Source organism: Sus scrofa, chromosome 1 (assembly GCF_000003025.6).
Source record: "Sus scrofa isolate TJ Tabasco breed Duroc chromosome 1, Sscrofa11.1, whole genome shotgun sequence".
Lineage (NCBI taxonomy): Eukaryota > Metazoa > Chordata > Mammalia > Artiodactyla > Suidae > Sus > Sus scrofa.
In genome coordinates, this window is record NC_010443.5 from 215,386,837 (window position 1) to 215,411,458 (window position 24,622).

Consider the following 24,622-nt stretch of genomic DNA (forward strand, 5'->3'; position numbering starts at 1 on the left):
CAAGATAATGGAAAATATCCGAGGCTGCTTTTCATTTTATGTATCAAGTACTGCCTTGACCTAGACATCCTATAATGCTCCATCATATTTACTGCATTATTTTATCATTTTAATTATTCAGTAGAATTCCATTAATTCAGCAGATAGAAACCCTCCACCATCTTATAGGGTCTTTTCCCTGAATCATTTCTCAAGATAATGCTACAAAAAGTTTTCAATAAATATGAATTGAGTTTAAATTTCTTGTCCAACCTTCAAGTTTATTCATCTCTTTCTGATTAAGCAAATGGCATCCATTTTCCTGGAATATCATTTTCAGAGAGTTTACATCAAAGTATTTACAGATAATTTATATCAAAATTTTTAGCATGTGACCACATACTCTGAAGTTTTACATTGGCTCCATTTTAAAAGTTCTCTGGCAGTGAGGTGAACAGAAAATGATGGATTAATTATCACAGAGAAGAAGATAGCTCAGCATATAGATTTAGCACAAAGTTCACTGTCTGTGCATTTAAGGATTATGATGATCATTTTCTAAGCTGTGCTCTTATCTATTATCCAGAACCAGGATTCATCCACCTTAATATTCATGAAAATAGTCCCTAACAAAGTTCAAGATTACAATTACATTGCTATTATTACTATAATGTATTACATTATAAAAACACTAAGGCTTTGTAGTTATTAGCCTGCTAAAATTATAATACTGCTTCTTACAAATGTGATACTCTAACTGTTCCTTCTAATACCCTTCCATAATTTGGAGGAAAGTAACTTTTAGACATCATTAACAATTTCTGTTCAGAACTGTCAAGTCAAAGAAAGGGGTTTCTCAGTGTTCCCATCCTACTATTAAATGAAAGTACACATAATGCAGGGACAAAATTCCTCTTCTATTAGAAAACAAATCTAACATACAATGAAATAGATCAACCCCTGACTAAAAGGGCAATAAATAGTGTGAGGATTCAATTCTAAATAAAGGCAGAGTGGTTTATCTTCAGTTGCCATTCAAAGGAACTCCACTTTCCCCTGGAAATAAATCACCACCAGTCTATGTCATCCTTGGTAAGAGTAGGTAGCAAAACAGAAGAAGAGGGTGATAGAGGGAGACTATGATTCTCCTCCTTTATGTGAGCAGATGAGAGCAAGGCTGCCTGACCTATCTTTAATAAAACAGAGAGGAAAAGTAGAAAGTGCTTTCTAGAGATACAAGTGGGCACAAAGTGAAAGCAGTGGTAGAGTTCCCAGAAGAATTATTCAATCAGGCCCTTAAGAAGATAGACAGGAAGTTCCCTGGTGGTTCAGCAGGTTAAGGATCTGGTATAGTCACTGCTGTGGCATGGGTTTAATCCCTGCCCCAGAACTTCTGCATCTGTGGGAGCAGCCATAAATAAATAAATAAGAATTCTATTTCTTAAAAAAAAAAATGGATAAGGTCAAGGGAAGTGCAATCGGAAGAAGGTAGTCAAGAGGTACAAACTTCCAAGATAAATAATTACTAAAAACGTAATACATAACACGATAAATATAATTAACACTACTGAATGTTGTATATGAAAACTGCTAAGAGAGTAAATCCTAAGAATTTTCATCACAAGGAAAAATTCTTCTTCTATTTCTTTATTTTTGTATCTATATGAGATGATGGATATTCACTAAACTTACTGTGGTAATCATTTTAAGATGCATGTAAGTCAAATCATTATACTAAACAGCTTAAACTTATAATGTGCTGTGTGTAGGTCAATTATATCTCAATATAACTGGAAGAAGAAAAGAAAAAGAAGATGAACAAAGCCATAGAAAGTAAAAATTCAAGTTCCAGTAAAGTATGTCTAATTTTACCAGTCTAAGAAAGCATACTTAATCATGTTCATCCAGTTATGTGGGGACATTCACCTTTATACTTCCTTAAGTGTACTCTCAGGTTCAGGGGGGCCAAATAAGAATGAAGAGATTTAACACAGCCCTTTGGTGAAATGATACTGCAACATGAAAAGTACTCATAAAACACCTACAGCCCAAGATGAAGTGATAATACTCTCTGGTATTTATCTCAAGGGTGCAATTAAAGGAAGGAAAAATATTATTGGCACGGTGGTATTAAGCACATTACATAAAAGAGGAAAAATACTGGAAATAACCAAAATAGGTTAGTGCAATCACTTGACAAAAAAGAAGCCAACTAAAATAATCACAAAGATTATACAACAGGAAAAAATTGCACACATTAATGTGAAAAAAATATCATTATTCAATGAGAGAAACACTTAAAAGCCAATAACTTGAAAAGAATAAAGTTAACAGAGTTACATTCTACACCATAAAAACACCTCAAAAACAAAGAACTTTTCTAGATAAGAAACGTGGAAAACAAGTTTACCTTGAGCTAATCTTTCCAGTCGTTTTCCGTGTTCTGGGGGTATTGCATACCTAAAATTTCAAACACAAATAAAAATTTTAGGTTTATAATTGTTCAGCTAGTATCCTGAGGACATCTACTTCTAAATAATGTCATATAAAAGAAGTTCAACCCCCAAATCTACTTAGATGAACTAAGCAGAGATCAGAATACCAAACACAGAGCCTTGGACACTAAACAAAAGAAAAATAAACTCAAATCACCTATTTCAATGCCTTAGCTCACCATTCCAGCCACATTTTACAAATTGGGAGACAAAGGCCCAAAGCCAGCTAACTGTTTGGACAAGGGAGCACCTGACCACAGCACAGAGATTAGAACCTCCCTTCAAACACTCATAGCACCCCAGAAATCCAGGGCTATTTTTGGTTGGTTGTTTTTTTTTCAAGGTCACTTAGTTGGGCCTTTGTTTTTAAGTAAACTTGGGTTAAAAAAAAAAAAAAGCCTTTAAAATGTTTTTATTGACAAGCAGGATAGAACGCAAAATTATCATAGAAAAATTTATATCTCCACCATACCTTTCTAAGAACATTGTGCTTTCCAAATAGATTTTAAATAAAATTTTACCAGCCATAATATGTGACTTTAAAAATCCTGACTACAGAAAAACAAATTTCTCACCCTTGGGAAACAGAAATTCTTCTTCAAGTATTACTCATTTCTAGTTTCTGGTATTTTCAAAAGTGAAATATTTGAATTTATCTACCGTGAACTTACAAATTCCAAAATAATAATTTCAAGTTAAATGATCATTTCACGTTTTAAATTAAAATATGTTATTCTTCAGACCTACATTTGCTGTTTACTAGCTCAATATATATTAAGTACAAGTTACTTTTTTACTGAAATAACTTTTTTCACTTTACTTAACACCACACTTGGTTGGTTTTAACGCCACCGATAACATATGCAAAACTTAATTGGATCCGATGTAACTAGGCAATTCTCTAAAAGAAAATTCAACCATATATCCTGTTGCTTGAGGCACTATTAATGAAATTATTCCAACTGAACTGGGAAGATAAAACTTTAGCACAACTAAATGACAATCACCCAACATATATTTATACACTGGCCACTTCTTAACAGTTTTTCCCCCCAGAGATTTGTTACCAGTTTTTAATCGCTGGTTTACATTATCAAATATACCCAAAAAAGGAAACACACACATACACAAATGCATGTGCCCCAGAAAAGCATAACATACATGCTAACACATGTGCATCTATACACACACAGGTATGTACTCATATAATGGATATACTCTTGCAACAAAGGATTAGACATAGAGTTATTTACATATCCAGTTTCACTTTCTTAAAAAAATGGTATCAAAATTAAACCTAATTAATTTGAAATTAAACCATCTGCTCAAAGAAAACCTAAGTTTAAGTAAATATAAATGCAAATGTAAACATAAGGATAAAAAATACCCTTGACACAGTCTTTCAATTGGTCGTCACAACTCTATGACAAAAATCACATAGTCAACACTTCTTAAAGACACCTCCTAAAAGGGTTCTAGTAAAATTTCTCTGGAGGCTAATTAATCATCAGAAAGATTTTTCTGGGAGTTCCCTTCATGGCTCAGTGGTTGATGAACCCAACTAGGATCCATGAAAATTCGGGTTCAACCCCTGGCCTCACTCAGTGGTTAAGGCTCCAGCAATGCCGTGAGCTGTGGTGTGGGTTGTAGATGTGGCTCGGATCCCGCATTGCTGTGGCTGTGGTGAAGCCTGCAGCTGTAGCTCTGATTCAACTCCTAGCCTGGGACCACCCATATGCCATGGGTGCAGCCCTAAAATAGCAAAAAAAAAGACTTTTCCCATATATTACACATGTAACAAAAGTTCTCTCCATTGGAACATGACTTACTAGGCACTGAGTGTGTCCCCTGAATGCAGCTCGGCCTTTAGGTCACTAAGGTGTAACTGACCATTACAGATGGGCTCCCCACTTTCTATAGTGCCCCTCAAACTACCCTCCATGGTGTACTAAAGTCATCTCTGCAAACTATAGATCTGATTGTGATGGAGTGATGGGGTTTCACTGGCTAGCTCACCTGAACAACAGAAGCTGAACTGCTTCGCAGGGCACACAGACCTGCTGCGATACTTCAGTTGCATCTACTGATCAATGTCTCAATCAAATTCTGCTCTTCGCTTTTATCAAACTACTTAAAGTCTCTTCCAGTGCCTTTGTTATGTCACATCTCCACTGCTTTCCATCCCTTATTTCTGGGCTTTATATACCCTCTCCATCCCTACCCAGCCAATAAAAGCTCCACTCTTTTTTTTAAGCTCAGCTTGAGTCACACTCAAGGAGAGCTCCCCACTCTTCTTTTTATCAACCACAGAGAAGAGAGGCTTCCACCATGGCTCTCAGATTTTTTTTTTTTTTTTTTTTTTTTTTTTTTTGCTTTTTAGGGCCGCATTCACAACATATGGAAGTTCCCAGCCTTGGGGCTGAATCCAAGCTACAGCTGCCAGCCACACCACAGCCACAGGGATGAGGGATCCAAGCTTGTCTGTGACCTACACCTCAGTTCACGGCAACACCGGATCCCTGTCCCACTGAGCAAGGCCAGGGATTGAACCTGCATCCTCGTGGATACTAGTTGGATTTGTTCCCCTGCGCCATGACAGGAACTCCTCAGAACTTTTTTTTTTTTTTTTAATCTTTCCGCCTCCCTCCTCTCCTCTCAAGCTCCCTAGGGGCAAGGACCAATGTCTTTTTCCTAGAACAAAGCAACAGCAAAGTAAGTCCTCAGAAAGTGTTTGCAGACTTTTGCGGCTCTCCAATGATGAACTGTGTTCCTGACTCTTCAGGATGGAAGACATGGAAGGAGAAAAAGGATGGAAGATGAAGAAAAAATAATGAAAGGGGGAAACTAGAAAGATAGATAGAAATTATATAAGCTGGAGTTCCTCTTATGGCTGAGCAAGTTAAGAACCTAGCACAGTGTCTGTGAGAATGCAGGTTCAATACCTGGCCTTGCTCAGTGGGTTAAGGATCCAGAGTTGCTGCCAGCTGTGTCACAGGTGGCAGATGCGGCTCAGATTCTGAGTTGCTGTGGTTATGGTGTAGGCCACAGCTGCAGCTCCAATTCAGTCCCTAGCCCAGTAGCTTCTATATCCCACAGAAGCACCCATGAAGAAAAAAAAATTATATAAGCCAATACCTCATTTCCTAACCACAAGGTCACCCTGGCATACTCAGGATCTGTCTACCAGCCTCTAATCTGCTCAAACATCTGAGTCAATCAAATCTTTCTCTCCCAGGACTCTATACTTTTAGTGTGGTCTCCCCATTTTGCTCTGCTTTCTCTACATTCCCCCTGGATCTTACCCTGTGTTCTAATGCATAGAAATTCCATGGACTGTGAAGGACAAATTGTGCTTAAGGTAGATGGGCAGTACTGGGGCACTTAACTTCCACTTAAATGGCATGGAGGAAAAATAATTTCCCAACATAACTGCCCTAAAAACTTAGCTCCTATGAATGTCACAGCCAGCACAGAAAAATGCCATCTACTTTCTTTATAAAAAGTAGAAAAAAAAAAAAAAAAAAAACGAGTCAACTGGGAAAAAGGTCCAACTTCATAAGACTTAAGAATGCTAATATTTTTCATCTAAACAATCTAAAAAATCAGTATAAGCCACTATAAGAATAAAGCTGAAACAGAATGCCCTGAATGAGAAAAAAAAAATTGGGGAAAAAAAGGCCTTAAAAAAACAGAATCACTTGTATGCTCTTAAGAAAGTCTGAAATTCTGCTGCTCTGATGACATCCAAGGTTTCATTAATTTCTATTTGACATACTACTACCTCATGGAAACATTAACCAATTCTCAGCAATTTTATGGAAAAAATAGCATAAAAACACTGCTGCCTGCCGACCCTGACCCTTTCCCATTAGTGTTTAGAAATGCTTATCTCTTTTTCCTCAAAAAAAAAAAAAATACCTTTTCTGGAGTTCCTACTGTCTCTCAGTGGGTTAGGAACCCAACACAGTCTCCCTGAGAATGTAGGTTCAATCCCTGGCCTCAATCAAGGGGTTGAGGATTCAGCATTGCCATAGCTGTGGCATAGGCAGCAGCTGCAGCTCTGATTCAACCCCTGGCCTGAGAACTTCCATATGCCATGGGTGCAGCTTTAAAAAAAAATTAAATTAAAAAATTTTAAAAAATACCTTTTCTAGGGAACCCTCCTGCACTGTTGGTGGGAATGTAAACTGGTACAGCCACTAAGGAGAACAGTTTGGAGATACCTTAGAAATCTATACATAGAACTTCCATATGACCCCGCAATCCCACTCTTGGGCATCTATCCGGACAAAACTCTACTTAAAAGAGACACGTGCACCCGCATGTTCATTGCAGCACTATTCACAATAGCCAGGACATGGAAACAACCTAAATGTCCATCGACAGATGATTGGATTCGGAAGAGGTGGTATATATACACAATGGAATACTACTCAGCCATAAAAAAGAATGACATAATGCCATTTGCAGCAACATGGAAGGAACTAGAGAATCTCATCCTGGAGTTCCCGTCGTGGCGCAGTGGTTAACGAATCCGACTAGGAACCATGAGCTTGCGGGTTCGGTCCCTGCCCTTGCTCAGTGGGTTAACGATCCGGCGTTGCCGTGAGCTATGGTGTAGGTTGTAGACGCGGCTCGGATCCCGCGTTGCTGTGGCTCTGGCGGGGGCCGGTGGCTACAGCTCCAATTCGACCCCTAGCCTGGGAACCTCCATATGCCGCGGGAGCAGTCCAAGAAATAGCAACAACAACAACAACAACAAAAGACAAAAAGACAAAAAAAAAAAAAAAAAAAAAAAGAGAGAATCTCATCCTGAGTGAAATGAGCTAAAAAGACAAAGACAAATACCATATGATATCACTTATAGCTGGAATCTAATATCCAGCACAAATGAACATCTCCTCAGAAAAGAAAATCATGGACTTGGAGAAGAGACTTGTGGCTGCCTGATGGGAGGGAGAGGGAGTGGGAGGGATTTGGAGCTTGGGCTTATCAGACACAACTTAGAATAGATTTACAAGGAGATCCTGCTGAATAGCATTGAGAACTATGTCTAGATACTCATGTTGCAACAGAAGAAAGGGTGGGGGAAAAAATGTAATTGTAATGTATACATGTAAGGATAACCTGACCCCCTTGCTGTACAGTGGGAAAAAAAAAAAAATACCTTTTCTGACTCCTTCATCCCACTGCCACCTATCTACTTTCTTTTCTTCCCTTTATACACACTACTTCCAGTACTTGCCCCCTTTTTTTAATGGTCATACCCACAGCATATGGAGTTCCCAGGCCAGGGACTGAATTTGAACCACAGCTAAGACCTATACCACAGCTGTAGCAATACCAGATCCTTTAACCCACTGAGCTGGGCTGGGGATCGAACCCTGTGCCTCGGCAGCAACAGGAGCCACTATAGTCAGATTCTTAACCCACTGTGCCACAGCAGGAACTCCAGTTGCCATATTTTTATCCCATTCATCCTGCAATCCAGGGCAACCTGAATCCTATTTCCACCACTCTCAATATGACTACTTGGACAAAGGCTGCCATATTGTTTAGTCTTTACTTGTCTTCTCTGGAATTTTTCCTAGTTCCTTAAAACACTCACTTCTCTTAAGTTTCATGATCCAACTCATTTTCAGTTGTTTTCTATCTTATGCTCTTGCCAAACCAACCTTTTGGCTGCCTGATGTTCCCCAGGGCTCCATGCTTTAGAGTTTCCACATTTGCCCCTAAGGGAATCACCTTCCCTCAAGGCTTCAAGATTATCCTTATGCTGCTAAACTATATCTCCAGGAGTTCCCACTGTGGTGCAGTGGAAACAAATCTGACTAGTATCCATGAGGATGTGGGTTTGATCCCTGGCCTCACTCAGTGGGCCAGGGATCCGGTGTTGCCGTGAGCTGTAGTGTAGGTCACAGATGCAGCTCAGCTCCCTCCTGAGTTGCTGTGGCTGTGGCATAGGCCAGCAGCTATAGCTCTGATTTGACCCCTAGCCTGGGAACTTCCATACACCGTGGGTACAGCCCCAAGCAAAAAAATTAAAAATTAAAAAAAATAAAAAAGACAAAATAAATAAAAAATAAACCGTAACTCCATTCCGTATGTGTCTCTCAAGCTCTGCATTTCAAAAACCAACCACCTGTAGAAAAAATCCACTTGGAAGCCCTAAAACACAGTTTGTCCCAAGCTTAATCCTCCATCATCTTCATTACAGACCAACCTGCTTCTTTTACAGAGTTCGTCAACTGTCCAGAAAAACGGCAGCTATCTATAGTTGTATTCCCCTATATAATCAATCCTCAAGTTTTATATTTTCCACCTCTTGTAGAAGAGAAGTCTCACAAACCCATCTACATTTCTCCATCCCAACTGCAACTACCTTGGTCCAGGCCACCATTCTGTCACGTACGTCACTACTGTACCTCATCTTCAACCTTGCCCCCACTCCGCCAGTCCATGTAGCAAATCAGTTCATGTCACTTTCTTCCCCTGTGTAATTTTAGAAGGAAGGAAGGAAGAAATGGTGATTAAGTAGAAGCAAGTTGGAGGGCTGATGTGCATAGGGGTTTATTATATTTTTTTTTCCTTTTTACAGCCACACCTGAAGCATATGGAAGTTTAGAAGGAAGGAATGGTGATTAAGTAGAAGCAAGTTGGAGGGCTGATGTGCATAGGGGTTTATTATATTTTTTTTCCTTTTTATAGCCACACCTGAAGCATATGGAAGTTTCCAGGCTAGGGGTTGAATTGGAGCTGCAGCTGGGAGCCTACACCACAGCCGCAGCAACTCCAGACCCAAGCCACATCTGCAACCTACGCTGCAGCTCGAGGCAACAGTAGATCCTTAACCCACTGAACAAACCTACTGAGGATCAAACCTGCATCCTCATGGACACTATATTGTGTTCTTAACTGAGCCACAACAGGAACTCCAGGGTTCCTGGAGACAATGAGTGACCTCAATCAGGGGAGTCCTAACTCTCAGATTCTGACCATCTCCTAGACATTTCTATGAAATTATCCCATCACTTCAAACGACTCACAACATACATAATATCAAATTTGTGATTTCCCCCTTGAAGTTGTTTCTCTCTCCCAGCTTCCCCAATTCAATCCAGCACTCCATTTTCCCCTAGCCTCCCTTAGTAGAAAGCATAAGTCACCTCTTCTTTAATTTCTCATCCTCTCTGCCCCAACTACCAGCCATAAGTCACAGCCTCCTGATTCAGATTCAGCTCCCTGCAGCATCACCTCAATTTCAACCCTGATCCAGCCCAGTAGGACCACTATCATAACTGAGCTGTCTTATCTCCCTGGGAAGCTACAGACTTCATCACAATCATAGCATAAAAACCTTTATTCCTTACTGCTTGGCTTTCAAGACCCCCTTCCTCCAATTTAGGCACAGCCACAAATATCAGCCAACACACTCAACAGTCTGGACTAGGAATTATTCTGTCTCTCAGATGAGCTCTGACCTCACTCATCTCCACAAACAAGCCCTCCACTCCACTTCAGATCCCAACCGTCAAGCCCTGCCTTGATCCCACCTCATCCTTGAGGCTTTATTTGACCACTGGAAACCTTGGCAATCCTATCTCTTTTCCTCCCCCCAGATCTCTTCTGTTATATTCTGTGTAGTATTTATCATATACTACTTTCCATGGCTAGCTGCTGTTGTTTATGGTCACTTTGGACAGGAACAGAATTCTGTGAGGAGAGAATGCCTATCACCAACCAGAAATTTTCATACCAATGACCCTTTTCACTTACATTTTACAGTGAGTGCCTGCTTCAGACCCAACACTATGTGCCACCACTGTTCAGTTATGCAGCTAATTCTTTTTTAAATTTATTTATTTATTTATTTTTGTCTTTTTAGGGCTGAACCCATGGCATATGAAAGTTCCCAGGCTAGGAGTCTAATGGGAGCTGGAGCCACCAGCCTATGTCACAGACACAGCAAACAGGATCCGGCAAGCCACATTGGAGACCTACACTGTAGACTGCAGCAATGCTGGATCCGTAACCCACTGAGCAAGGCTGGGGATGGAATCTTGTCCTCATGGATACTAGTGTGTTCTTGTAAACCACAGAGCCACAACGGGAACTACTATGCAGCTAATTCTTAATTTTTTGAGAATATAAATATATCTCATAATTTTGTGTCCTTTGAAAACTACCAAATGAGATGAATACTATTGTATACCCTCAAGTACATGCTAGTCTGCTAAAATTACCAACAGTATTTTTGTTTCAGATATGATGAATGCTGCAAAAGTTCTGCTAACATTAAGAAACTATGACTCACTCATGAGCTAAGAACACACTAGATATCCATAGGGTGGTGTTTTATTTAAAACCAGAATCTTTTATGAATTGGGGAGGTGTAAAAAAAGATCTAACCTGAAGGCCAAGGAAAACAGAATTATTCTTCTAAGCACATCTCTGGGTATTTCACTCAAAGAACAGACCTAAAATGAGTCATCCTGCAGGCTGTAATATAAACACTAAATCTACCTGAATAATATCAAGCCGGTATTTCAAAATGTCAATAAGCGGGGAGTTCCCGTTGTGGCTCAGTGGTTAACGAATGTGACTAGGAACCATGAGGTTGCAGGTTCAATCCCTGGCCTTGCTCAGTGGGTTAAGGATCCAGCGTTGCGGTGAGCTGTGGTGTAGGTTGAAGACGTGGCTCGGATCCTGCGTTGCTATGGCTCTGGCATATGCTGGCGGCTACAGCTCCGATTGGAGCCCTAGCCTGGGAACCTCCATATGTGGCTGGAGTGGCCCTAGAAAAGGCAAAAAGACAAAAAAAAAAAAAAAAAAAAAAAAAAAGTCAATAAGCAATGCAGGATCTGAACCACATCTGTGATTACACCACAGCTCACAGCAACGCTGGATCCCCAACCCACTGAGCCAGGCCAGGGATCAAACCGTCATCCTCACAGGTCCTCACAGGTACTGGTCAGATTCGTTTCTGCTGCACCATAACAGGAACTCCAACAATGACATTTTAAATAAACTGCAGTTATATTTTATTTTCTTTGATACTTACTACCAAAAAACTACATAAATCAAAAAGTGCCTAAAAACTCAATATTCTGAAGTAGTTAATTTACAACAAGCTTTTTTTCTTTTATTTTTTATTACTATTATTTTTTAATAGTTGCTTCCCCAATACAATTTTTTTTGACTGTACAGCATGGTGACCCAGTTATACATACATGTACACATTCTATTTTCACACATTATCATGCTCCATCATAAGTGACCAGACAGAGTTCCCAGTGATACATAGCAGGATCTCATTGTAAATCCATTCCAAAGGCAATGATGTGTATCTATTAACCCCAAGCTCCCCAGTCACCCCACTCCCTCCCCCTCCCTCTCGGCAACCACAGGTCCATTCTCCAAGTCCATGATTTCCTTTGCTGTGGAAAGGTTCGTTTGTGCTGGATATTAGATTCCAGTTATAAGTGATATCATATGGTATTTGTCTTTGTCTTTCTGACTCATTTCACTCAGTAGGAGAGTCTCTGTTTCCATCCATGTTGCTGCAAATGGCATTCTTTTGTTCTTTTTATGGCTGAGTAGTACTTCATTGTGTATATACACCACATCTTCCGAATCCAATCGTCTGTCAATGGACATTTGGGTTGTTTCCAGCTCTTGGCTACTGTGAACAGAGCTGCAGTGAACATGCAGGTGCATATGTCTTTTTTAAGGAAAGTTTTGTCCGGATAGATGCCCAAGAGTGGGATTGCGGGGTCATATGGTAGTTCTATGTATAGATTTCTAAGGTGCCTCCAGACTGTTCTCCATAGTGGCTGTACCAGTTGACATTCCCACCAGCAGTGCAGGAGGGTTCCCTTTTCTCCACAACCCCTCTAGCACTTGTTAATTATGGACTTATTAATGATGGCCATTCTGACTGGTGTGAGTTGGTATCTCGTGGTCGTTTTGATTTGCATTTCTCTTATAATCAGCGATGTTGAGCATTTTTTCATGTGCTTGCTGGCCATCTGTACATCTCCCTTGGAAAAATGTCTATTCAGGCCTTTTGCCCATTTTTCCATTGGGTGGTTGGCTTTTTTGCTGTTGAGTTGTGTAAGTTGCTTGTATATCCTAGAGATTAAGCCCTTGTCAGGTGCATTGTTTGAAACTATTTTCTCCCATTCTGAAAGTTGTCTTTTTGTTTTCTTTTTGGTTTCCTTTGCTGTGCAAAAGCTTGTCAGTTTGATTAGGTCCCATTGGTTTATTTTTGGTCTTATTTCTATTGCTTTGGGAGACTGACCTGAGAAAATATTCATGAGGCTGATGTCAGAGAGTGTTTTGCCTATGTTCTCTTCTAGGAGTTTGATGGTGTCCTGTCGTATATTTAAGTCTTTCAGCCATTTTGAGTTTATTTTCATGCATGGCGTGAGGGTGTGTTCTAGTTTCATTGCTTTGCATGCGGCTGTCCAGGTTTCCCAGCAATGCTTGCTGAATAGACTTTCTTTTTCCCATTTTATGTTCTTGCCTCCTTTGTCAAAGATTAATTGACCATAGGTGTGTCTGCATTTATTTTTGGGTTCTCTGTTCTGTTCCATTGGTCTGTATGTCTGTTTTGATACCAGTACCACACTGTTTTGATGACTGTGGCTTTGTAATATTGCCTGAAGTCTGGGAGAGTTATGCCTCCTGCTTGGTTTTTGTTCCTCAGAATTGCTTTGGCAATTCTGGGTCTTTTTGGATTGTTTGTTCTAGTTCTGTGAAAAATGTCATGGGTAATTTGATAGGGATTGCATTGAATCTTTAGATTGCTTTTTGATCAAGACATATTCCTAACTGTCGAAAAGAAGGCTAAACAACTATAGATTTTACATGTGTGATCATGTTACATTTTCACATTACTGATGATGTTAACAAGTTTTAATGTGTGTTCACTTTTTTTGTCTTTTTGTCTTTTTTAGGGCCGCACCCATGGCATATGGAGGTTCTTGGGCTAGGGGTTTAATTGGAGCTACAGCTGCTGGCCTATGCCACGTCCCAGCAATATCAGATCTGAGCCACATCTTCAACCTACAACACAGTTCACAGAACACTGGATCCTTAACCCACTAAGCAAGGCCAGGGATCTAACCCACAACCTCATGGTTCCTAGTCGGATTCGTTTCTGCAGCGCCACGACAGGAACTCCTGTGTGTTCATTTATTAAAGTTTAAGCATTAACATTTTATATTATGAAGTCATTAGTTAACTGTGGAAAACAGAACACTGCTTGCTTCATTTTCAGTTCTTAAAATTAGATGAACGTGGGAAACAGTGAGTTTGACTGTAAAGGACTGTAAGACCCTCACACCTTCACCAAAAGAAAGCTCCTTGCCCCACATCATGCTCACCCAGGGTCTTGTTCCCTCCTTTGAGGGGATGGTGGCCCATATGTCTGAGTATTAAGGCCTGGTCCTCTTGCCTCCATTCGGGGCAATTCTGAAAGGCCTATCAGAAGCGATAAGGCATCCACCACTGCCTCTAGAATCTGCCCGGGGCTGACCGCAGTTGCACTTTCCCTTCTGCCTAGTCCTGCCTTCCTCCCTCCCCAGAGCTGCTGCTTCCAGAACCGGATCCAAGACAGCTCCAGTACACAAGCTAGAACAAACAGTTACGATGAACATGTTTGTTAGGAGGTGTCATTATGGCATCAGCACTGAAAATGCTGGATGTATCTAACCATGACTCAGAGAACAAGGTGTTTGAACTGATGCCCTATAAGGAGAGCAGATAAAAAGCCATGAGAAAAAGAATTCAGCCAGGGAGTGGCATGATATATTTAACATGACGAAAGGAAAAAACCTCCAGCCAAGATTACTTTACCCAACAAGGCTCTCATTCAGATTTGAAGGAGAAAGCAAAACCTTCACAGATAAGCAAAAGTTGAGAGAATTCGGCAACATTAAACCAGCCTTACAACAAATACTAAAGGAACTTCTCTAGGCAGAAAAGAAAACACAGCAACAGGAAACAAAAATTCCACAAATGACAAGGCTCACCAGTACAGGTATATGCACAATAAAGATATGAAATCATCCATGCACAATTATACCACCAAAATCAGAAATCAGGAGGAGAGGTGGGTACAAACGCAGGACACTGGAGATGAACTTGCAATTAAGAGAACAACAACTTAAAACACTCTCATATACATATAGACTCTTACATCAAAACTTCAGAAGAACTGCAAACCAAAAATCTACAATTGATACACAAACAAGGACTCTCTGGAGAAGAAATATATCTCATAGTAAATAAGTGCAAAATCCACCATGAAGAGGGTCATTTGACATCATTCTTGGAGTGCTGAAGTCTTCTTACATCTGATTCTGATTTCCTCTCCATCAAAGAATTTATGATAATTATAGTTAAATAATGCAACTGTACAATTAAATAATACAGTTCTACAACCATTTCAGTTCAATAACTATTTCTCTCCATGGTACAATGTAAGGTCTATAATGTCTTGTTTATCACATCACCTAGAATGGTGTAATGCCTATATTGAAGAATCAATAAGATGTAACAAAGTGTGAGGACATATTTATATAGTGGCACTGTTTTTTTAAAAATTTATGCATTTTATATTTTACTTATTTTCAGAGGGTATATTATTTTTGTAATTCTTACCAGTTAAGTTATTCCTTTTATTATGCTATATAAAATATTTAATGGTATTTCTTTGAGACCTTTGTCAAGATAGGATATGATTGGATCTATATTTGATTATTCTGTTGTATGGATCTAATTTTATTTCTTCATGTTAATCTGATTGACATTCTTTATTCCATTTCCATGCTATTTAATTTACTGCAGTTTTTAAATGAGTCTTAAAATCTATAATTTTACTGGCTCTTCTAAATTATTTGCATTTCCATAAAATTTTGTGATTAGACTATAAATGTCTATAAAATTTTGTTATAATTGTGCTGAATCTATAGATTAATTTGGTAAGAATTGACATTTTCAAAGGTTGAGACTGTAATTTCATGAATAATGACATATTCTTATCTTTCTTTAATTTCCCTTAAAAGTATTTTATAATTGTCAAAAAAAAAAAAAAGAAAGAAAAAGAAAAAGAATTCAGCCAGAGCTTGCCTCTTCCTTATGCTACCCGTGGCCCATTTCCTGACAAAACAGGTAGATGGAAAAATAAGTCTGGCAGCTATATCTGCAAACAATAAGGCAACTGCAGCAAGAAAAAGGGTATTATAAATTAGTTGATATCGCCTGAGACAACATAAAAGAAATCTTTACTTCTTAATATTGACCTTTCCAAAATACTCAACAGAACACATACAGTAGTAAAGTGACTTTTCAAGTACTAGATGATCAAATAACTGATTTCCTCTTTTCCATGGCAACCCCAGGGACCTATGGTTTCCTGAAGGTGCCTCAGGGAAGGAGTTGGGGAGGGAGAGGGTCCCACCATCCACATTTCAGCCAGGTCAGCTCTGTCTTTATTTTCAACTTTATGTAATTTGACTTTCTGAAGAAATGTGCATTTATGGAAAGTCTGAGAACCTCTGTGCTAGGCCAGTGTTTGCCACTTTCTATGATAAGTGAGGACTCATCATAGAAAATACTTTCCTGGTTTACGTTAGAGTATTCTATGTAAGATTTGAGCTCCATGTAGGATTTGGATTCCAATAAAATTTTGCTAAGAATAAGTTTCTGCTAGAAAATAAAGGGGACTGTGGGGGGCACTAAAAGTTGTATTTCTAAACTGCAAGCTTCATGAAGACCATTCTATCCTGTTCACCAGAGTATCACTAGCACTGAGCCCAATACCTAACAGATGACAATACCTGACAAATAAATATTTAATGAACAAAAAGGAAAAAAACAAACAGAATCAAAAATCACCAAACACAAATGCAACATTTTATAGGATAGAAGCATTAATAAAACAGAAACAAAATGCCATTTCAAGAAGAATCACAACTATAGTAACTTCAAGTCAGTAACAAACAAAAACATGCCCATAGAAAGCTATGTGTGCATATCAAAAACTTTCCAAAGCCACTGTTTTTCCAATAAAAACCATTCTTACCTTACATGGAAATCTTCTTCAGAGAATGGTATCCTTTCCAAATGATCATTTATTCAAAGGACAATTATACCTAGTCCATGAATAAGATAAAGTAGCTTAAAGTGTTCCACCACAATTGGCTCACAGAGTTCTACCACAATTAACTTCAACAAAGTATTGAAGCATTTTCAAGGAGATTTCCTGCAATTGAAGTTTAAACTTCAAGGGAAAATACCTACACAGCTATCTTACCAGTGGAAATCTCTGAAAATTGAGAGGCTTTCAAAAGTGCACCTTACACAAAGCAACCAAGTTACCCAAAGATAATTCAAGCAACACACTGTGTAGCACTGGGAACTCTGTCTAGTCAATTATGATGGAACACATAATGTAAGAAAAAAGAATGTATACATGTATGTGTAACTGGGTCACCATGTTGTGCAGTAGAAAAAAATATATATATATAAAGAAATAAAAATAAATTTTAAGGAGTTACTGATCAAATGCTAGCAATGCTTTTACAATAGGTTAAAAAAACATACATTTTAATAATTTTAAAATCCTAAATACATATATGTTCATTCCCATCTTAAGGCAATATCCCCACAAGACATCTTTTCAAATCTTACAGAAAATAAATTAAGAACCACTCAAGGTAGCTGAATCAGCTGTCTGAAGACTCTGAAGTAAATACTTGAACATTTATCTGGGACTTTCCTTTGCCTTTTATTTGTAGAAGCCTTTGGGTTTTACTCCCCTTGTGCAGCATAATTCAGGTAATAGCACTCTCCTTAGGGAGAACTATCTCCCCCAAAAACAGATACGTAATTCTAATGGAGCTGCCATTCTTCATGCTTCTGATCTCACCACCACAGTGATCCAAGCCAGGACAATCGTAATACCTTCCCACCCTTGGCCTCAGTAACTTGGGCCAGAAATTAGCACAGAATCCAAGCCAGGAGCAAGTTTCCTTTCTGGTGATACAGAGAGGAATACATGAACCAGAGAGAAAAATGAAGGCAACACAAAGAGAAGTGGGACCCAAGATCCAACACACCCTGGCAACTTCTAAGGGTTCCAAATGTTTCTGACTGCTCATGGATACATGAGCCAATTAAATTCTCCTTTTGGCTAAGCTGATTCACAGTGAGTTTCAACAGAACATTCCCAACACAATGTCAACAGAACATTCTCAATCCAGAGAAATCCAACATAGATATTACTTTTTTAATGGATTAAAACAGATTCAAATAACATGAGGAAATGCATGAATATTAATTTTAAAGTAAAAATTAGTTGATCTGCAATACTGGAAGACTAAAGAGGATTGTGTTATAGCTTTCAGAACCTGCTCTGTTCTCAATCCTAGCAGTGATTATCTGATAGGTTTGATAGACAAAGCACTCTTATCTCTCAACAGGGTCAGACTAGCTTTTCCCAAAGCTATACTTTAGGGGAACAAATGCAAATAGAAGTCTAATTTAAGAATCGCTACTCATTCCATAGAGGAAGACAAAAATCTTCAAGGTAAAACCCATTCTTTCTAAAATGTGGGAGTTTATTTCTGATTTCAAGAAGTTTCTTTTTTTTTAAGAATCTTTTTTTTTACATAACCCATAGTCATGCTTCTTTTTTTGTTTTGTTTTGTCTATTTTAGGACTGCACCTGTGGCATATGGAGGTTCCCAGGCTAGGGGTCAAATCTGTAGCTGCTGGCCTACGCCACAATCGCAATAACACGGGGATTAGAGCCATGTGTGAGACACAACAGCTTACAGCAACTCAGAATCTTTAACCCACTGAGCAAGGCCAGGGACCAAACTGGCATCCTTATGGATACTAGTTGGATTCATTAACCACTGAGCCTCTGGGAACTTCTGATTTCAAGAAGATTTCTAAAGGATATCTAACAAACAAATCTGAAGCAGATAAAGCTTGTCCAGTGATTTCTCTCATTCTCACCTTTAACGTTCACCTCATCCAAATAACGGCTATAAATTCTCACAAGATTAGAAACTAGACACATTTTTTTTTTTTTTTTGCCTTTTCCAGGGTTGCTTCCCACGGCATATGGAGGTTCCCAAACTAGGGGTCCAATCGGAACTGAAGCAGCCGGCCTACGCCACAGCCACAGCAACGCAGGATCCGAGCTGTGTCTGCAACCTACACCACAGCTCACAGCAACACCGGATCCTTAACCCACTGAGCAAGGCCAGGGGTCGAATCTGAAACCTCATGGTTCCTAGTCAGATTCATTAACCACTGCGCCATGACGGGAACTCCAGAAACTAGCCACATTTTATTCTTCTGAAAATCTCTCATATGCCATAGTTTGTCCCAAAATATAAGAGCATACTTTCTTCTTGCATATTTCTTCATGTTTACTCTTCCCCTTTCTTTTTTTATTTTTATTTTTTTTTTTAATTATTTTCCCACTGTACAGCAAGGGGGTCAGGTCATCCTCAGATGTATACATTGCAGTTACAGTTTTTTCCTCCACCCTTTCTTCTGTTGCAACATGAGTATCTAGACATAGATCTCAATGCTACTCAGCAGGATCTCCTTATAAATCTATTCTAGGTTGTGTCTGATAAGCCCAAGCTCCCAATCCCTCCCACTCCCTCCCCCTCCCATCAGGCAGCCACAAGTCTCTTCTCCAAGTCCATGATTTTCTTTTCTGAGGAGATGTTCATTTGTGCTGGATATTAGATTCCAGTTATTAGTGATATCATATGGTATTTGTCTTTGTCTTTCTGGCTCATTTCACTCAGTATGAGATTCTCTAGTTCCATCCATGTTGCTGCAAATGGCATTATGTCATTCTTTTTTATGGCTGAGTAGTATTCCATTGTGTATATATACCACCTCTTCCGAATCCAATCATCTGTCGATGGACATTTGGATTGTTTCCATGTCCTGGCTATTGTGAATAGGGCTGCAATGAACATGCGGGTGCATGTGTCTCTTTTAAGTAGAGCTTTGTCCGGATAGATGCCCAAGAGTGGGATTGCACGGTCATATGGAAGTTCTATGTATAGATTTCTAAGGTATCTCCCAACTGTTCTCCATAGTGGCTGTACCAGTTTACATTCCCACCAACAGTGCAGGAGGGTTCCCTTTTCTCCACAGCCCCTCCAGCACTTGTTATTTGTGGATTTATTAATGATGGCCATTCTGACTGGTGTGAGGTGGTATCTCGTGGTCGTTTTGATTTGCATTTCTCTTATAATCAGCGATGTTGAGCATTTTTTCATGTGTTTGTTGGCCATCTGTATATCTTCCTTGGAGAAATGTCTATTCAGGTCTTTTGCCCATTTTTCCATTGATTGATTGGCTTTTTTGCTGTTGAGTTGTATAAGTTGCTTGTATATCCTAGAGATTAAGCCCTTGTCAGTTGCATCATTTGAAACTATTTTCTCCCATTCTGTAAGTTGTCTTTTTGTTTTCTTTTTGGTTTCCTTTGCTGTGCAAAAGCTTGTCAGTTTGATGAGGTCCCATGGGTTTATTTTTGCTCTAATTTCTACTGCTTTGGGAGACTGACCTGAGAAAATATTCATGATGTTGATGTCAGAGAGTGTTTTGCCTATGTTTTCTTCTAGGAGTTTGATGGTGTCCTGTCGTATATTTCAGTCTTTCAGCCATTTGGAGTTTATTTCTGTGCATGGTGTGAGGGTGTGTTCTAGTTTCATTGCTTTGCATGCAGCTGTCCAGGTTTCCCAGCAATGCTTGCTGAATAGACTTTCCTTTTCCCATTTGATGTTCCTGCCTCCCTTGTCAAAGATTAATTGACCATAGGTGTCAGGGTTTATTTCCGAGTTCTCTATTCTGTTCCATTGGTCTGTCTGTCTGTTTTGATATCAGTACCACACTGTTTTGATGACTGTGGCTTTGTAGTATTTCTTGACGTCTGGGAGAGTTATGCCTCCTGCTTGGTTTTTGTTTCTCAGGATTGCTTTGGCGATTCTGGGTCTTTTGTTGTTCCATATAAATGTTTGGATAGTTTGTTCTAGTTCTGCGAAAAATGTCATGGGTAATTTGATAGGGATTGCATTGAATCTGTAGATTGCTTTGGGTAGGATGGCCATTTTCACAATATTGATTTTTCCAATCCAGGAACATGGAATATCTTTCCATTTCTTTACATCTTCTTTGATTTCTTTGATTAAAGTTTTATACTTCTCGGCATATAGGTCCTTTACCTCTTTGGTCAGGTGTATTCCGAGGTATTTGATTTTGTGAGGTACAATTTTAAAAGGTATCATTTTTTTGTATTCCTTTTCTAATGTTTCATTGCTGGTATACAGAAATGCAACTGACTTCTGAATGTTAATCTTATATCCTGCCACTTTGCTGAATTTATTAATCAGTTCAAGGAGTTTTGGGGTTGAGTCCTTAGGGTTTTCTAGGTATAGTATCATATCATCTGCATACAGTGACAGTTTTATCTCTTCCCTTCCTATATGGATGCCTTTTATTTCTTTTGTTTGTCTAATTGCTGTGGCTAAGACTTCCAAAACGATGTTGAAGAGCAGTGGTAAGAGTGGGCATCCCTGTCTTGTTCCAGATTGGAGTGAGAAGGCTTTCAGTTTTTCCCCATTGAGGATTATATTTGCTGTGGGTTTATCATAAATGGCTTTGATTATATTCAGGAATGTTCCCTCTATACCCACTTTGGCGAGGGTCTTGATCATGAATGGATGTTGAACTTTGTCAAATGCTTTTTCTGCGTCTATTGAGATGATCATATGATTTTTGACTTTTCTTTTGTTAATGTGGTGTATGATGCTGATTGATTTGCGTATGTTGAACCATCCTGGTGAACCTGGGATGAACCCAACCTGGTCATGGTGTATAATTTTTTTGATATGTTGTTGGATTCGGTTGGCTAAGATTTTGTTGAGAATTTTTGCATCTATATTCATCAATGATATTGGCCGATAGTTTTCTTTTTTGGTGGTATCTCTGTCTGGTTTTGGAATGAGGGTGATGGTGGCCTCATAGAATGTCTTTGGGAGTATTCCTTCTTCTTCAACTTTTTGAAAGAGTTTAAGGAGGATGGACACCAATTCCTCTTTATATGTTTGATAAAATTCACCTGTGAAGCCATCTGGTCCTGGACTTTTATTTGTAGGGAGTGATTTTATGACCTCTTCAATTTCATTTCTAGTGATCGGTCTGTTCAGTTGGTCTGTTTCTGCTTGATTCAGTTTTGGCAAGCTGTAAGATTCTAGAAAATTGTCCATTTCTTCCAGATTGTCAAACTTGTTGCCATACAGTTGTTCATAGTATTCTCTTATGGTTTTTTGTATTTCTGCTGTATACGTTGTGATTTCTCCTTTTTCATTTGTAATTTTGGTTATTTGGGTTCTTTCTCTCCTCTTTTTAGTGAGTCTGGCCAGGGGTTTGTCAATTTTGTTCACCTTTTCAAGGAACCAGCTCTTGGTTTTATTAATTTTCTCTATTGTTTTTTGAGTCTCTATTTTATTGATTTCTTCTTTGATCTTTATAATTTCCTTCCTTCTGCTGACTTTAGGACTTTTTTGTTCTTCCTTTTCTAATTCGTTTAGGTGGAGGGTTAAGTTGTCAATTTGGGATCTTTCTTCTTTTTGGAGAAAGGCCTGGATTGCTATAAATTTCCCTCTGAGCACTGCTTTCGCAGCATCCCATAGATTTTGAGAGGTTGCGTCTTCATTATCATTTGTTTCAAGGTAGTTTTTAATTTCCTTCTTGATTTCCTCATTGACCCATTGGTTTTTTAGTAGCATGTTGTTTAGTCTCCATGGAGTAGGTTTTCTCTCTTTGCTTTTCCCATGGTTGATTTCTAATTTCATGGCATTGTGGTCAGAGAAGATACTTGAGATAATTTCTACGCTCCTAAATTTATTGAGATTCGCTGTGTCCCAATATGTGGTCGATTCTTGAGAATGTTCCATGAGCATTTGAGAAGAATGTGTATTCTGCTTTTTTTGGATGTAGTGTCCTGAAGATATCAATTCAGTCTAACTTTTCTATTGTTTCCTTTAGGATCTCTGTTGCTTTATTGGTTTTCTGTCTAGAGGATCTGTCCATTGATGTGAGGGGGGTATTTAGGTCTCCTACTATGATTGTATTCTCATCAATATCTCCCTTTATGTCTGTTAATATTTGTTGTGTGTATCTGGGTGCTCCTGTATTTGGGGCATATATGTTGACGATAGTAACATCCTCTCCTTGGATGGATCCCTTAATCATTAAATAGTGTCCTTCTTTGTCTTTCTTTATGTCTTTTGTTTTAAAGTCTATTTTGTCTGATATGAGCGTTGCGACTCCTGCTTTTCTGTCATGTCTATTGGCGTGAAATATTTTTCCCCACCCTTTCACTTTCAATCTATATGTATCTTTTGTCCTAAGGTGAGTTTCTTGTAGGCAGCATATTGAAGGTTTTTGCCTTTTTATCCACTCAGCCATTCTGTGTCTTTTGATTGGGGCATTCAGTCCATTGACATTTAAGGTGATAATTGATAGATGATTATTTATTGCCATTTGAACCTCGTGTTCCAGTTGATTCTATGGTTCTCCATTTTTTTTTTTTTTTTTTTTGGTTGGATGGTCTCCTGTTATTATCTGCTTGAGTGGTTTTTTTTTTCATTTTTTGCAAATGCAATATTTGGTTTTGGCTTGTGATTGCCCTGTTTTTTAAGTATGCTAACCCCTTCCCGTAATTGTGTGTTTTAGCCTGATGGTCCTGTAAGTTCAAACACCTCATTACTATATTAAAATTAAGAAGAGAGACATACATATAAACAAAAAGGGTTATTTACCTCCTGACATCCCTTGCCCACATTTTATGGTTTTGATGACTCTTTTTTATTTTTTTATTTTTAATCTTATTTTGTTTGAAGCATGTTCATGATTAAATCTGTATGCTGGCTTATTTGAGTGACTGCTCTCTGATTGCGGTTTCCTCAGTCCTAGTTCTTCCTCTTCTTCTTCTTCTTTTTTTTTTTTCTTTTCTTTTTTCTTCCCTTTCCTTCCTTTCTTTTTGGTTTAGAGAAGCCCTTTCAATATTTCCTTTAACCTGGGTTTTGTGTTGCTGTATTCTTTAAGTTTTGGTTTGTTGGGAAAAATTTTTATTTCCCCTTCTATTTTAAATGATATTCTTGCTGGATAGAGTATTCTAGGTTGCATATTTTTTCCTCTTAGCACTTTAAATATCTCTTGCCATTCCCTCCTGGCCTGTAGTGTTTCTGTAGAGAAATCAGCTGATATTCTTATGGGGGTTCCCTTGTAGGTAACATTCTGTTTTTCTCTTGCTGCCTTGAGGATCCTCCCCCTTTCTTTTTAAATCAACAGAAAGGGTCAGACAAACAAGAGTTAAAACCCTAGCTATAAGATTCACTAAACGCTAGATAAAGCACTTAAGGCTCTAAGTGAGCCTTAAGGTCCTCAATTTAAAAATGGGGACCACCCACCTGAAACATGTGTTGTCTGGATTACCTGAAATGATTTCCTTAAGTAAGTTTAATTAGCACAGTTCCTAGCACACATAAAACACATACACCACAGTTAAAGAATGTACTTCCTCATCCTAGTCAAGGCCTACTCTTTGAAAAGAAAGTTCACAAAGAATGAACACATTTGGGGTCATAGAAATAACACTTATAAAGTTATCTGCAAGCTGCTTTTTTACATGCTCAAGTCAAAGACTAATTTTTACAAAACAAATATTAAGTGATATGTATTTTCTACAAAGTTCTATCTAAACAGCAAAATTTAAAATGGTCTGAAAAGGAGGAAGAGAAATATGGAGGGGGAAAAAGATAAGCTAGGCAACATAATTTGTGAACTGCTGTATCTGCCACAGTAATTGCAAGGCTAACAACACTAGTGTCTGTTTTCCATGAACTACACTGTAAATAATCGGGCATTAATCTTCTGATTTTTCCCTAAGAGTTATGGATTTGATTCAGCGATTTCTTTTCATTGGAAGGGTTTTCTGTGGTTCCTGTATGTGCTGGTGGTGGTAGCTTTAAATGAAAGAGCAGCAACAAGGAAATAATAAGCATTCTGATAGAATTTACGAGCTCCTGCTATGTTTATCA

General features: G+C 38.7%; 1 protein-coding gene across 4 annotated transcripts in view; it reads right to left on the reverse strand.

Moving 5' to 3' along the window:
- KDM4C (lysine demethylase 4C) overlaps positions 1–24,622 on the reverse strand; it is a 436,444-nt gene that overhangs the window by 315,502 nt on the left and 96,320 nt on the right. For all 4 annotated transcript variants that reach the window (XR_002336050.1, XM_021063858.1, XM_021063862.1 and 1 more), the window contains one exon: positions 2,390–2,439. Coding sequence is in view for 3 of the 4 variants with exons in the window: in XM_021063858.1 (XP_020919517.1) it covers positions 2,390–2,439 (50 nt within the window). In the remaining variant the exon portion in view is untranslated. The remainder of the gene's footprint in view (positions 1–2,389; positions 2,440–24,622) is intronic.